The sequence below is a fragment of the Choloepus didactylus genome, chromosome 1 (genome assembly GCF_015220235.1).
Source record: "Choloepus didactylus isolate mChoDid1 chromosome 1, mChoDid1.pri, whole genome shotgun sequence".
Lineage (NCBI taxonomy): Eukaryota > Metazoa > Chordata > Mammalia > Pilosa > Megalonychidae > Choloepus > Choloepus didactylus.
Window position 1 is genome coordinate 78905676 of NC_051307.1, and position 16253 is coordinate 78921928.

Genomic DNA, 16253 nt, shown 5'->3' on the forward strand with positions numbered 1-16253 from the left:
ACAAAACATCTCAGTCCTGAGAGAAAATTCTATTTGGACACCACTGTTACAGAGGATGTAAAGGTTTTCCAAAATATTCTATTTTTCTAGCTGTGTGACTTTGAGTGATTTTCTTGATCACATTGTGCCATCATTTCCCCAGGTATAAAATGGGAATATTAATAGTACCTACTTCATAAAATTATTGAAAAACCCTTAGACAGTTCTTAGCACATAAAATAAATAAATAAATGTTAGCTATAACGAACATTTTCTTAATAGTCTAAATGAATGAAGAGTCATAATTATGAACACCATGTAGAAAAAAGAATTTGGCATACCCAGATATATAACAGATAATGGAAAGCATCAACAATCCAATAATATGAACCCAAAGGCCTGAATGGCCAGCATCCATCTCTGAAGCTACTTTAGGTCCCCTGATTATATGCTTCCCTATACTCTGTTTTTACTTTTATAGCACTTCATACATGAAATTAGTTGTTCAATTACCTTTTTCCCAAAGACCAAATATATAGAAAAAGTACAATTTACTAAATGGTGGAAAGTATATGGAATTGAAATTTTTTAGCCTACAGCTAGCAGAGAGTCACTTGAGAATTACTCCAACATTACATTTCTTTTTTTTCATTTTTATTGAGATTGTTCAGATACCATACAATTATCCAAAGATCCAAAGTGTACAATCACTTGCCCCTGGGTACCCTCATACAGCTGTGCATCCATTACACTTAATTTTTGTTCAATTTTTAGAAACTTTTCATTACTCCAGACAAGAAATAAAGTGAAAGATGAAAAAAGAAAAAAGGAAAGGAAACTCTAATCCTCCCCTATCCCTAACCAACCCCCCTCAATTGTTGACTCTTAGTATTGATATAGTACATTTGTTACTGTTTATGAAAAAATGTTGAAATACTACTAACTGTAGTATATAGTTTGTAATAGGTATATAGTTCTTCCCTATATGCCCCTCTATTATTAACTTCTAATTGTATTGTCATACATTTGTTCTGGTTCATGGAAGCGATTTCTAGTATTTGTACAGTTGATCATGGACATTGCCCACCACAGGATTCAGTTTTATACATTCCCATCTTTTGACCTCCAACTTTCCTTCTGGTGACATATATGACTCTGAGCTTCCCCTTTCCATCCAACATTACATTTTAAAATATGCTTAATTATTCTGTGTTAATAATGAATGAATAAGAAGAAAGCCAGGTTTACACTGGAATGGTAGGAATTTGGGATAGATAAAAATGTCTTTCTCATAAAGAGGCACTGGAAATCAATTTATGGGTAGTTCTGGGGTGGTAGGTGGAAGGTTGTTAAATAAATGTGAGAGATGGGGTGGAACAAAGAAAGAAGAACAAAATCATTCCAACCTGGAAATAGAACAAGATGTGACACAGTAAAAAAAGCTGGAATTTAAAGGCAGAAGACCTGAGATCAAGGAGGAGGCTCTACCACCATTTACTAAAGAGAGTCTCTTTTCAGGAATGATAGTGTGATGATTCTTGTTTTACAGATGAATTTATTGAGTTCAGAGTCATCAAAATGATTTTTGCAGCATACAATACATACATACAATACAATACATACAAGGCTGTTTACAGCGATAAAAAAAAATCCTATAAAGCTAATTTTAAAAGCTGCACTATTAGTTAGTTTGAAAAATTACACATTAAAAAATTATCCTAATGTTAACAACAGCAAAAAAACAAAACAAAACAAAAAATGTGTCCAGCTCTTAGAAAATACCCTTATGATTTCTAGTGGCACCTGTACAGGTCATCCAACCTACTTGATGTGGCCTGACCCCGATGTAGTAAGCTGCTCTTCATCTTCAGGATTGAAAGTAACCTTAAAAACTTCCTGGGAAAAAGCTTTGGTCCTCAGTACGATTTGCTCGTCTTTCCAATTCCAGATGGTCAGTGTGTAGTCAGGGCTGCCACCAACAGAGGCCAGCAAGGTGCCACTGTAGTTAAAGTCCACATAAGCATATCCTATCTCAGTCCCTTCTGGAAGGATGAATGGGAGTCTAATGAATAGGGGCAACATTTATTTCATTTTCAAAAGTGTATTATCAAAAAAAAAAAAAAAAAAAACAAAGAGAGAGAGAAAGAGTCAGGTCTAGGTGATCTGCATTGTGGGAGGGAAGAATGCCAAAAATCCCCTAAAGGAACAGTTCCAAAGCCAATCATCACCTTAGCTTTCGAATGAATTACATCAGATGAGGGGAGAGGGTGAAAAATCTAAAGGGCATGTGCATGAGTAAAATATGTTGAGAAAATATTCCATTTAATAAAGTGAGAGGAGGGCAAAAAGTATACACATAGTGGAAAGAAATCAATCTAGAATTTAAAATTTGCTACTTAAAAATTCCAAAACTAAAATTTGACCACTAAAATAATAACATAGAAAACAAAATTATGAGATAATTGTGATGGTTGGTTTTACGTGTCGACTTGGCTAGGCTATAGTGCCCACTTATTCAATTAAACACTAATACAGGTGTTGATGTGGTGTTTTGTAGATATTGTTAACATCTACAATCAATTGACTTTAAGTAAAGGAGATTATCTTTGATAATCTGGCGGGATTCATCCAATCAGTTAAAAGTCTTAAGAGCAAAATTGAGGTTTCTCTGAGGAAGAAGAAATTCTGCCTCAAGATTAAAATCTTCTGCCCAAAGAGTTTCCAGCCTGCTGGCCTGTTCCATAAATTTCAAACTTGGCTGCCCTCACAATTGTGTAAACTAATTCCTTGAAATCTCTCTCTCTCTCCCTTTCTCTCTCTCTCTCCCTCCCTCCCTCCCTCCCTCCCTCATAATATTATGCTATATGTTACACAATATAACACTGCTGGTTCTCTTTGCCTGAAGAGCCCTAACTAATACAATAACGTGAAATGTTACACCTTCTTCAAAATTCTGTTAACCTTGAACATGGAATATTTTAAAAGTTTTACTGAACTCACCCCGAAGGATTCTGTAGGGCCTCAGAGAAGGATATTCATAGATGATAATGTTTGGAAAATATCCTTTTTCAGCTACTGTGAAGTAAGTTTTATTGGGGTGAACCTATAAAAAATAAAATCTCACTAAAATATTAAAAGGAACATTTTCATATAAATAGTAGTCCTGTTAATGCCATATTTAACATCCATTGTTTTATCCCTTTGTCTATTAGGATCTCCTCCAATACAAGGTTCAATAATGGGCATCCAATAAATACCTGATGATGGATATGATTTAGACTGAAAACTAGAAGAGTACTCATTTTAAGTTTGATTTTTGTTAAGACAGTCATTTCTACCTCTACAGTATTTTAGAGTTAGACCAGTGGTTCTCAATCTTCAGTATGCATAGAATCCCTTGGAGGGCTTATTAAAACACAAATTACAAGCCCTACCCCCAGAGTTTCTGATTCAGTATGTCTGGGTTGGGACTGGGGTATCTACATATACCTGTCTAATAAATTCCCAGGTGATGCTGATGCTGCTGGCCTGGGGACCACAATTCAGGAACTACTGAACTAGACAAACTGTTCACTCTGTACATAAGTCAATCCAAATATTTGTACAGAAAAATTCATGTTTCCAGAGCTGGTTACATCCCAACTAAAAATATTTCAGCTTAGACAAACTTACCACAAATTAATAACTTTCTTGAAGTGAAAAAGATACAAAGCTGCCAAGCTAGATGTAGAGGAAAAAATAGTAACTATGCCTGGATAAATTATTTGTATCAGAATTTCAAATGATAGCCATATAACTGGGATAGAACCATGTTTGTTTCTGTTATTTTTGTTCTTTGGTAAGCCAATGCTCAGGAAGAGTAAATAGCTAGCCAAAATTAAATAAAAATAGACTGTTATAATAATAAGCTATTATTTAAAACACATATTTAAAACACATATTCTACTTACAAAATTCCATTTTTGGTTTTATGCATAAGGATAAAGAAATTCATTCAGATGAAGATTACCCTGGAATGCCTAGTACCCAAGATAATGGTGTAGTCCTTTTTAATTTCCTCCACACCATAGGATCTATTAGGCAGGCTTCCTACTGCCAAGCTGCCTCCTCTTCTTCATTTCAAGTTCAGCTTGAAACAAGGCTTGAGTTTACAGGGCAAGCATTCCAACAATCAGTGAGATAATTATAACACTGATAGCAGCTAACATTTATTGAGTGCCTACTATGTGCCAGACACTGATCTAAGTTGTATATGAATTAATTCCCTTAAATTTCACACAACCTTATGAGTTCAGACACCATTATCAATTCCATCTTGCTGATGAGAAAACTGAGGCACAGAGAGGTTAAGTAATTCACCCAAGGCATAGAATTGGTAAGTGTGAGAGAGGATTCAAGCCAGTGTTGGAGCCAAGAAGCAAACGGGACTAAGAAATAGTAAATCCCAAGGACTCAGGAGTTAAGAGGTTAAGTCTATGTCTATCTAGATCCCCCTTTCCAAAAGGATATTGTGCAGGATATTCGGTCATGGAAATCTGAATGCGGATTCAGATATATCTTTTACTCTTCTAGAACACTAGAAGAGTAAACTTGTCAGTGAAAAGTTTCTGCCCTCTCAGGTCGGAAGCTGATGTAGGGTTGAGTTTTGGTGTTTTGCATTTTTTTTTTTTAATGGAGATCTGGAACCCGTAAGCATTTACTTCACACACAACATTTCTGGAGAATAATTTGTATGCCTCAAAGCACATTTCTCACAGGTTTCTTGTGGCTTTGAAAAACTATATCCTCAGCCACAACTGGATAACTGTTTCAGAAAAGATGAGGTGACATGGGCAGTGAGGAAAGGCCTCTGTCACTAGCCAGGCACACCAACCACTCCAGTACATATGGAGGAAAGCCTCTGAAGACATAAAACTGCTTAGAGTCCAGGTGGACAAGAATTAGGATAGCATTCTTGACTAAACCAAACCTCTGGCTATTGACCTCAAACCAAATCACTTTATAACAAAATAGAAAATATAATACTACTGTTAGCCATAAAGTGATATACAAATATGTAATAATTACAGGTTTCTTAGTGCTTTGTAGATGGCGTGTACCTTGGGATTCAGGATACCCCAAAATGCCCCCTGACTGACTTCCCTCCACAGAGTGCAGAACCATCAGTTTGGACCCATGAGTATTTACACACAGCTGTACCACAGTATCAGGTACTTGTAGGTTTTTTGATTTTTGTTTAATATGGGTTTTGTTTCTTTAGATGGTATTTAAACTCTGAATTTTTAGAGGTCATGAACTCTTCTTCATTTAAATTCCCCACAGTATGTCCCATAAAGTGATGGATACACAGTATCATATAATAAATTCTTGCTGAATTCATTAATTAGTCTTATACCAAACTTTCTGAGAGCAGAGACTCAAAGCACATACACATGCTATAGATAGATGCCAAGGGAAAGAAACAAACAGGATTATCTTTCACTTGCCCATCTCAAAGTATTTCCGTAGTCAATCTATCTCCAAGTCCTATCTTGGGTTTCAGATTTTCCTCACCCTCTCCATTCCCACTGCCATGTTTCTGATTCACTTCTTAGATCAAGAATCTTCAAAACATACCCACTTACCTCTACTTCTAATCTCAGTGCCACATCAGGCCCCATCTAATCTAATCAAAAGTGTTCCCCACTACTCCCTGCTGGCTTGGCCCAACCATCTGTTAGAGCCACACCAGCCTTTCGGCTGGAAGCCTTGTGCCTCTGCCAAGGTGCTATGAAGTGGGCCCTGCCACCTTCTGGTTCTGTCTGTTCTGCTCACATCCGGCAGGAAGGACAAGAACAGGGCAGGCCTATGCTGAGATCATAATCCTCTTAGAAGTCTCTTGAGTGTCTGACATGCAACAGCCACTCATATGAGACCCTAAATCCTGTGTATTTCTCCTCCTTTTCCTCACTCCTCTCCCACAGCCTAATCTGAACAGATGTCCCTCTCATAACACCAAAGACACCAAAAGGGACCTACAGGACCCCACAGGCAGGCCCCATCTGTTATCTAGAAGAGCAGATCTAGGGACCCCTACATTTAAGGAGCACAGAGTAGGAAGACAGCCAACAGGATGGCTCAATAACGGTGCCAATTATTATAGAGAGGTCAAGAACGATACAGTAAGAAAGGTTTTCTTTAGATTTGGCAACTAAAAAGCCCAACTGGTCACTTTAATAAAAGCAATTTCAGTGAGGTTGTGGGGCAGAAACAGATAGCAGAAGCTTAGCTTTGAAAGGAAGATCAAAAGTCAGTGGGTAAAGAGAATGTGGGGATAGGCAGGGGCCTTTCAAGATGGGAAAAGTGGATTTAGTATGCTTCTATGCTGAGGATGAAAAGCCTAAGGAGTAGAGGCTCACGACCGACAGACAGATACCCAGGAGGTGGGAAGAGTCTGGCCCCAAATCACAGGCAAGTCCTTCTGCTGACTGCTCTAAATTATTAAATATATAATCTATACCTCATTTCCTAATGTTCAATTATCTACTTATAGTTTATCTGGTATTTTTCTTTATTATTTGAATTATCATTTGCATGTTATTCATCTTACTATTTTTGCAGAATAACAACATAGCATTCAGTATGAAAACACCTGCACAACTATGGAGAAGTCACTTAACATCTATGAGCCCCAGTGTCCTTATCTGCAAAATGAGATGATAATATTATTAATATAATATTGTAATATTGCACAGAGATAATGCTAGAGAATATAATGGTTGTAATCAATACATTAAAAATGCCTTAGAATAAAGACTACTGCTCATTACATAGAGTTGGCACTTAACAGCCACTGTTGGCTGGTCCAGAGAATAAACAATCAAAAGAAGGATTTTTCTTCTAAGTTACCCCAATGGCACCAATTCCTCCACCACTGCTACTTCGCAGGAAGATCTCTTCCTTGGTTTTTAAATCCAGGAGGACCAACTGGTTCCCAGCTATGTACATCATGGTATTGTTTTCCAGAAGCTGTAGGTTGGCCCGCTTTCTGCAGTCATAACCAAAGGAATGTCTAAGGTAAAATTGCTAAGGAAAAGAAGTGCAATAATAGGCAACCATCCTAGGAACAGGGAAAGTAATGAAATAAATGTATTTTAAAAATCCATACTCTTAGATAAAGATTCTGGGATTGAAGTAATTGAATTTTATCCTAAAACTCAGAATTTTCCCAAGTATTACCAACATAATTTTGTTTTTAAATTATGTGAAAATCCTCAGGCTCTGGTTTAATTAATATTTTAATATTCCCAGGGAAATACTAAACACATTTTTTTCACAATAAAATTAAGATTAAACCTTCTATTTTGAGTACCATACAGAGCAAAATCATCACCAGCTAATTTCATTTTCCTCTCTCCTAAATCACAATCTGGTGTGGGAGGAAGTCCATTGCACTGTCACCTTGTCAAAATGCCTGAAAGAGAAGCCATTCAGAAAACGTTTCTTGACTGAACATAAAAATATTATATAGGCATCTTCGTTGATGCTGAAAGACAGATGTTTAAAATGCTAACATTATTGCGAAATTCTAACACACCATTGATAATGTGATTATTGTACTAAATTGACATAAATATATTTGAATTTTAATGCATATCAACATATTATAAAAATGACTAAATAATATATAGTATATAAGTATGTATGTATTGAATAGGCTAGAAATTTCTGTCTGAGCTTGTTAGTGTGTGTATACGTGTGTAGGTAAGACAGTGTGTGTATACCTATTTATGCTGTAGAGTAAAACTGCATTAACTCAGAACAGAGGTCAAAAATGAGTTATAAAACAACTCTCAAATATGCATTGTTACTACTTTCAAGTTCAATAGTAAAATAACCCACATTATAAGTGTAACAAATAAATTACATGAGATCAATATATGAAGAAAATTATGGTTTTCAAAAGAGTTATATTACAAAATAATGTATCTTAAGTAGCTAGATTCTTATTACATAAGAATTCATTGTAGATGTGAAAGTTGAAGTAACTTTAGAGATATTTTTATTTCTTGAGCCCTTATTTAAAAACAAATTCTGATTTTAGAGGATTCCACCTATTTGTAAGTAAATAAAAATTTTCAGAGAAAGAAATTACGTGGGACTTCTAATAAGAGTATGTAGAATGCAAAATGAAGAGAAAATTTAAATGAATGCAATTGAATTGTGAAGTAAATTCAAATTATAACCAACTATACCCATCTTACTACTTAATACTTAAATTGAGAGAGTATAACTGAATGAATGAATTCAGGGCATTTGATCTCTTCAAGAAAAAGGAATTTTATAAATTTAAGAAAGACATAAATACCTAAAATTAAACCCTATATGGAGAGGCAAATGAGTATGTGATTCAAGGATCTAGGTGAAGCTATTCAGACCTCACGGAGAACATCTGGAGGCCTCTGTAGCCACAGTACAAATACAAAGTTGGATATACAGCCCCTTACCTAACACAGCCTGGTAGGGGGCAGGGCATTTTGCCTACCCTCTTATTTCCTTTCTCCAAACCAATGCTCTCACATTTCTTCTTCCTTCTCTCCTTTCTTTCTCTTGTCTCAGTAATATGAGACTAGAAATGGGTAGCCATTTCTTCACTAGCTTAATGAAAGTTGAAAGTCAGAGCTACTATCATCTCTAATTTCCAGGAGGAAAAACTTCTCTTATATTCTTTGGCTCTGATTAAAGGCCCTTTCAGTTGTTGAATGGGTAAGATTATAATTCTCCAAACTCTCCCTCTCTAAATCACAACCTACTTACTTGGTGGCAGTGACTGCTTCTTGCTCACCTTTATTTCCCATGTACAGTGTCTTGAGCCTATTAGGCACTCAATAAATGTTTAATTCCTCATTGATACTTTGGTTAGTTAATTAATTTATAACTAGCTTCTGATCCTTCCCTCTTAACCCCAGAGGGCAGCAGCTGTCCCTGAATGGAGTTTTGAAAATATTAAAGTGTGTTTCAGTCTACCTTCAACTCCCTTCTTTCTTGTCTCATCCTTTCTTCTGGTTTGCCTCTTCATGACTTCCTATCAGGGACCCAGGGACTTTGATGTTCTTTCATGGCCATCTAGGACCTCCACTCTAAAAATGTGTTTAAATACAGTATTAAATTCTGTTTAATGCCTCTTATAATTTATGTTCTGATTCAGTTGATATTTAATAAATGGCCCATTTTTTGATAAAGTACATTGATTCAGAAGAGGCAGATTTTAAAAAAGTAAAGAAACTCAATATAACTAATAAAATATCCTCTATTCTATATTTTAAAGGCTAGTAATCAAAAGGGTATATAAAGGCCTACTTCACAAATAGAAAAAAAAAGGAGTAAAGACCTGGAGTTTTGAGAAAGATACTCCTGAAGTGACATGGGAAGAGAAAAACCTGGGATGAACCTCACATTTGACTTCTACCCACTGAAGGAAAAGATGGGCCATGTCATTCTGTTCTGAGAATGATGTGAGACGGCTAGAAAGGTGCCTAATGCCTTCCCCTAATTAGGGTGGAAGAATTATGAATTTTGAAAGGACTGTAGGTTTGGCTGCTCCTTCAATACTGCATTCAGTTCCAGATACCACACCAAAGAAGAACTCCCACAAAATGGAGTGTGCACAGAGGATGGTAATCCAGATAAAAAAGGCACAAATGAGATAAGCAGAAATAACCAAGGGTGTTAACCCTGGAGAAAAGTGTACTTGAGTTTATATTTGCTCCGTCTCCAGAAAGAACTAAGTCCAATGTGGAGAGGTTCCTGAGAAGGAGATCTTGATTCAAAGCTGATTTAAACTGAGGAAAAATGGGACAAGTTAGTATGTATGAAATGGTTCCTTATTGTGCTTTTGATTTGCATTTCCCTAATGGCTAATGATGTTGAGCATCTTTTCATGTGCTTTTTAGCCACTTGTATATCATCTTTTAGAGAAATGTCTATTCAACTCTTTCACCTATTTCTTAATTGGGTTGTTTGTCTTTTTGATGTTGAGATATAAGATTTCTTTATAAATTCTGGATATTAAAGAAATTCTGCCTTTAGAGGGCAATGGCAGATAAAGAGAAAAGGTAACTGTATGGATGTGGCCGTGTAACAATAAAACTTCATTTACAAAAACAGGCAGAGGGCCAGATTTAGTCCATGGCCTGTAGTTTGCCTATCCCTGACCTAAGAAACTGAAATCCCCAAATTATTCATATGTAGCTATAGTGGATACACAAGCATGAGAAGATCCAGTGGTATTCTGGAATCTGGAGTCACATAAGGCATCGAAACAAGCTCATGATAATCGTAGAAGTAGTTCTCTGATATTTTCTTCTTAAGTTTCTTCGTTGCCTCTTCCACAGGGGTTTCTATAGACCGAGATTCCAAAAAATTAAAATAGTTTAACTAAGAAGAGTATTGAGTGAATCCTAAAATTGCATTTCCCAAAGATAGGAGGAATGTACATAGCCTAAAAAACTCTAGCAGTACGTACTACTAATGGCCCAAACATATGATGCTACATACAAGTAAGCATGAGAGAAAAAGCCAACATGCCTGTGTCTGTCAGGGGTGAATGTTGAGCTCTGGTCTTGGTTTCAATAAAGTCTGAAAGAGCAACTTCCAATCAATTCCAAGGGAGATTCATGCTCACTAATCTATGATAGAACATCCCTTAGACCATCCTATTCCCCGAAAGTTCTGTATGTGATCCTCAGAAACAGAATATACAATTCCAGAGTTCCTAAGTCACCCTATCCAAATGTGTGGGATGCTTTTTTTTTTTTTTTTTTTGTATCACTCCCCACACATATCCTTATCCTCAAATTTTTCTTTGTATGGATTTACAGCTGTAAAAATGGTGACAATTACCAACAGAAAACCAATAATACTTACCTCCCGTGCTTTCCAAATTATCATCTTGGGTTGAACTTGAACTTCCTTCCAAGTGTTCCGCATATGAGCCTTCTTCCTCTGAATATAAATCTTCCCCTTCAGTAAATGTTTCTTCAGTTGTATCCTCTAAAAATTTGTAATCCTCTTTCGTAGTAGCTATTTTAAAAATTGTTTTAATAGTTTTACAAATTTTGAATAAAACATTTTCTTATTTCTAAAGTAGCTAATACTTCCAATTTTTGTGTTCTAAATTTAATGAATTTTATTACTTAAAATTCCTAGAAAAATAATTTTATTTGATCAGTCTTGTAACTTAAAAAAAAAAGTCTTTCCTGTGAGTTAATCTCCATTTCCACTTCATTTCCAGACTATTTCCTATTACTGCATACTTACAAAAAGTAAAAGGTGAAGAAAAAGGAGAGGCTAGTATGGTGCTAGCATAATCTTAATTCAATTCAGTTTTACCTATTATGTTATGATTTAACATAACATAACATAACATGTTATGTTAAAGGACCTGTTACATTAAAGACAAAGAATACTTATTCAAAAATATGTTTCTATCAGTATCCCAGGAATATCCAGACAAGCTAGGAGGAAAAGAGAATTGAGAAGAGACTAGGATGGGCTTTGATATAAGCCAACATCCAGATCAAGTCCAAACATGGGTATGGTTAAAGCATCAAATGCCAGGTGAAAGACAGGGCTGAGTGAACATTCAGAAGGTCAAGGAAGAAACAGCAAGTGTACTGGAAGCAGAGTTAGAGCTATGTAGTACATCTGAGATAAGGCTAAAAGATTAGGAACAAGGTCAAGACAAATATGAATGGGGAAGGAAAGCTGAGCCATGCCAATTATCTAGATGATAGGACAGGGTTCCACAGTATTCATGTGTTTAGATGCAATGAAAATAATACCACTGGGCCAAACACACAGTTTGCATTTCCCTAAGGAGGGCCCTGGGAAGCTATTCCCCAATAATACCATTTAATGGATACTTTAGCTCTTTCTTAGAACTATGGCGACCGAAGACTATTTCTACATTTCAAGACTAGTGTGTCAATAGTTGAACACTCTGTGTGATGGTCTCCGCCTGGAAAAGAGTTAAGGCTACCCAGTACATAAGTCTGTTTGGCTCTTAGGGCAAAAGGCTAGGGTGAGGCTATCACTAATAAAGAAATTGGGAGTGAAGGCCAATAAAGAAGAGTAGATAACAAAAAATAATAATATTAGCCTTAGAGAAGGGACAAGCCACTGATGGAAAAAGGGAAGTTAGGAAAATGCTACTTTGGCAGGAAGTGGACACATTACTTGATGATGGTGAAGCAGCAAATCTAAGCAACTAGATGACTGGGGATTTTATAGTTTTTAAAATCTGAGAAACAGACTGGCAGAGGCTTATGTTTTGAAATATAAACCATAAGCATTTGCCTTTCTATTCTTGGAAATACTCTAACATCAACATGGAGAATATGAAATAGATATTCTATTTTCTGGTGGAATTAGAAGCACCTTTAAAAGCCCAAATCACAAATAGATAGCTGGACTAGCTGGTGGGAAAATCAGTGGAGACTGAACAAGGATGCGTGCAGGCAAAAGCCAAGAGACTGAACCAAGAAGACAAGGCATTGCAACTGCAGAGCTCAAAAAGAACCAGCTATGATTTTTGTTTTGTGACTCAGGATTTTATACATGAGTTTCTTCTCTCTAGCCAATGGATATAGTAAGCTGTGGAAGTTCTTTAACAATGCAAGAGTCTCTTCTCCAGCTGCTACAGAGAAAGACAGCCTCCTGAAAATACAGCTTGCTGCTGTGATTCCTTGTTTACCTCCACCTTCTCTGTGAGACTGGGAATGCAATAAGGAAGCCTGCAAAAGGTATGACTGTACACATAGAAAATCCATCAGAACTACCTATAATGTATTATAATTTTAAAAAGAATTTAGTATGGTTTCTGTATACAAATAACATGCAAATATCAATAGTAGAGGACTTCTACTTTGGCCATGATGAAGTAACTAGTACAAGACTTGCCCTCCTTCTACAAACAAACAATTAGTAAAAAACTGGACAAAATACAAAAAATAACTTTCAGACATTGAACAAGAGGCAGCACAGGACTATGATCCCCCAGAGAAGGGAAACAAGGTCACTCCTACTATTACCCTGGCTTTTTACCTGGAGATACTTTCTGGAAGGACAACTCAGGACAACATAATGGTCTCACTAAACCAAGGAGAAAGAAATCAGAATTCAGGGAGGTTTAGTGGCTTGAAGTTGGTTTGTTGGTTTTTTGTTTGTTTTTGTTTTGTTTGCTTTTTGAAACATGTTTTTTATTTTATTAAGTTTACAAACATTTCATATCCATGAAAAGTACATTCCCCCTACCCTGTTCACCCCATCTCCTGGTAACCTGTAGTAACCTTTCTGTCTCTGTGAATTTGCTTTTCTTAACATCAGGGGCTTTTATTCTTTTTTTCCACATGCAATTTTATTAAGATATATTCATATATCATACAATCTTCTACAGTTTACAATCAATTGTTCACAGTATTAAAATATAATTGTGCACCCATCACTACAATCAGCCCTTGAACACATTCATTATTCCCAAAAAGAAAAAAACATAAAAATAAAAAAAATAAAAAAGAATACCCAAAACACCCCATACCCCATATGCTCTCATTTTATTCATTTATTTTTTGTCCCCATTTTTCTACTCATCTGTCCATACACTGAATAAAGGGAGTGTGAGCCACAAGGTTTTCACAATCATACAGTTACACCATATAAGCCATATAGGTATACAATTGTCTTCAAGAATCAAGGCTACTGGATTGCAGTTCAACAGTTTTAGGTCTTTCCTTCTAGCTATTCTAATATACTAAAGACTAAAAAGGTATATCTATATAAAGCATAAAAATAGCTTCCAGAATGACTTCTTGAATCCATTTGAAATCTTGCAGCCACTGAAACTTTATTTTGTTTCATTTCTCTTCCCCCTTTTGGTGAAGAAGGCTTTATCAATCCTATGATGTCAGGTATAGGCTCATCCCTGGGAGTCATGTCCCACAGTGCAAGGGAGATTTACACCCCTGGGAGTCATGTGTCATGTAGGGGGGAGGACAGCAAGTCTACCTGCCAAGGTGGCTTAGAGAGAGAGGCCACATCTGAGCAACAAAAGAGGTTCTCTGGGGGTGTCTCTTAGGCACAATTATAAGTAGGCTTGGCCTCTCCTTTGTAGCAACAAGCTTTATAAGGATGAGTCCCAAGATCAAGGGCTCAGCTAATAAATTGGTAATCCTCAATGCTTGCAAGCATATAAGGAATTTCCCAGATGGATAACTTTAATATTTCCACGTTTTCCCCCAATCTTTCAAAGGGGCTTTGCAAATAACATTTTTATTCTCCACCAAAATTACTCTGGAATGAATCTGGGATTCACACTAACCTGTACAACACAACCAGATCTCATTCCCTGTTCAAGGTTCCATGTAGCTATGGTAGTTGAATAAACTGACCATATAAGTTAAATTATATAGTATGCTACAGAAAATATAGATTTTCCACCAAACAAACATCTCCTCCCTTGGTCTTACACAGATGTTGAAGTTTTAAACACAGTCAATATCATCCTTTCCCTTTTAGTCTGATTTACATTAGTCCTAACCAAGTCCACTTCGTTCATATCTCTAATCGAAGTCTGATCCTTTTTTGGCTTCCTTAACATTTGCTGTATGGAGTAGTGCTGACATTCATAGCTGCCAAACTCGGGCTCTGAGTCTCAGGTGTCAGACCTGTGTATAACCTAACCTAACCTGGTTAGGCTATTACACAAAGAAGTCAGAATCTCAGAATTTAGAAATAACCATTACAATTCAGTAATAGATGTAATTGCTATAAGAGCTTACAATCTAGAATCTTTACCATAAGCCTTCCTCTGATAATCTGTGCTCTCGGATTCAATTCTCAGAGTTTGCACATTATAGTTAGTGCATAATAATGAGGCATTATGTTTATCTTTTCATTTCTGATTTATTTCACTCAACATACACCCACAAGGTCCATTCACCTAGGTGTGTACCTCATAACTTCATTCCTTCTTGTAGCTGCTCAATATTCCACTGTATATAAACCACAGTTTGCCATCCTGTTCATCAGTCAATGTACCCTTAGGCTACCTCCATCCATTGCAAATCATGAATACTCCATAAATACTAGTGTGCAAATATCCATTCGTGTCCCTGCTCTCAGTTCTTCCAAGTATATACCCAATAACAGGATTGTAGGACCATATGGCAACCCCATACTTAGCTTCCTGTGGAACTGCTACACTGCCCTCGTGATGGGCTGCACCATTCTACTTCCACACCAATGGAGATTAGGTATATCATTCGCTCCACATTTTCTCTAACACTTGTATCCCTCTGTTTATTTTTTAAACAGTTTCATTCACATACCATAAATTCCATCCTAAGTAAACCACCAATGGTTCCCAGTATAATCATATAGTTATGCATTTACCAACACAATTTATATGAGGACATTTCTACTTTCTTGATCAAAGAAACAGGGAGAGGATAAAAAAGAAAAAAGAAAAAAAATTTTTAAATGACCAAAAATAAAACAAAATATGCAATAAAAAGGTCAGACAACACCACCACCATCAAGAATCCCATACCCCTTCCTTATATCCCCCTCCTATAGACATTATCTTTGGTATATTTCCTTTATTATAATTAATGGAAGCATATTACAATCCTACTGTTAACTATAGACTCTAATTTGCACTGATTGTATTTTTCCCTAATAATATCCCATTTTCAACACCTTGTAAAGTTGACATTCATTTGTTCTCCCTCATGTAAAAACATTCTTATATGTGTGGATTTAATCACCAACATTGACCACTCTAGGTTTCACTAAGTTATACAGTCCCAGTGTTTACCTTCTATCTTTCCTTCTGGTGTCATAAATGCCACTAGCCCTCCTCTTTCAACTGTACTCACAGTCATCTTTGTTCAGTATACTTACAATATTGTGCTACCATCACACAGTATTGTTCTATCCATTTCTGGATCTGTATAATCAATCTTGTTGAACATTTTATACCCCTTCAGCATCAAATGCCTGATGTCTTCCCACTTTCTATCTCCTGAAAACCTGTGTTCTCAACTTTGACTCTCAAAGTTTGCTCATTAATATTAGTTCATATTATTGAGACTGTATGGTATTTGTCCTTTTGTTTCTGGCTAATTTTGCTCAACATAACTTCCTCATGGTTCATCCACACTATTATATGCTCCATGACTTTATTCTGCCTTACAGTTGCATAATATTCCATCATATGTTATACCACAGTTAGTTTA

General features: G+C 36.2%; 1 protein-coding gene across 8 annotated transcripts in view; it reads right to left on the reverse strand.

Moving 5' to 3' along the window:
* Nucleotides 1-16253, reverse strand: part of CFAP44 (cilia and flagella associated protein 44) — a 210886-nt gene that overhangs the window by 155408 nt on the left and 39225 nt on the right. For 6 of the 8 annotated variants that reach the window (XR_005216774.1, XR_005216779.1, XM_037835565.1 and 3 more), the window contains exons 3-7: nt 10885-11040; nt 10223-10358; nt 6868-7030; nt 2980-3082; nt 1805-2021 (exon numbers count right to left, since the gene is read on the reverse strand). Coding sequence is in view for 4 of the 8 variants with exons in the window: in XM_037835565.1 (XP_037691493.1) it covers nt 1805-2021; nt 2980-3082; nt 6868-7030; nt 10223-10358; nt 10885-11040 (775 nt within the window). In the remaining 4 variants the exon portion in view is untranslated. Of the gene's footprint in view, nt 1-1804; nt 2042-2979; nt 3891-6867; nt 7031-10222; nt 10359-10884; nt 11041-16253 lie in introns of those variants that run through there. The other 2 variants (XM_037835567.1, XM_037835568.1) reach the window with 2 other exon arrangements.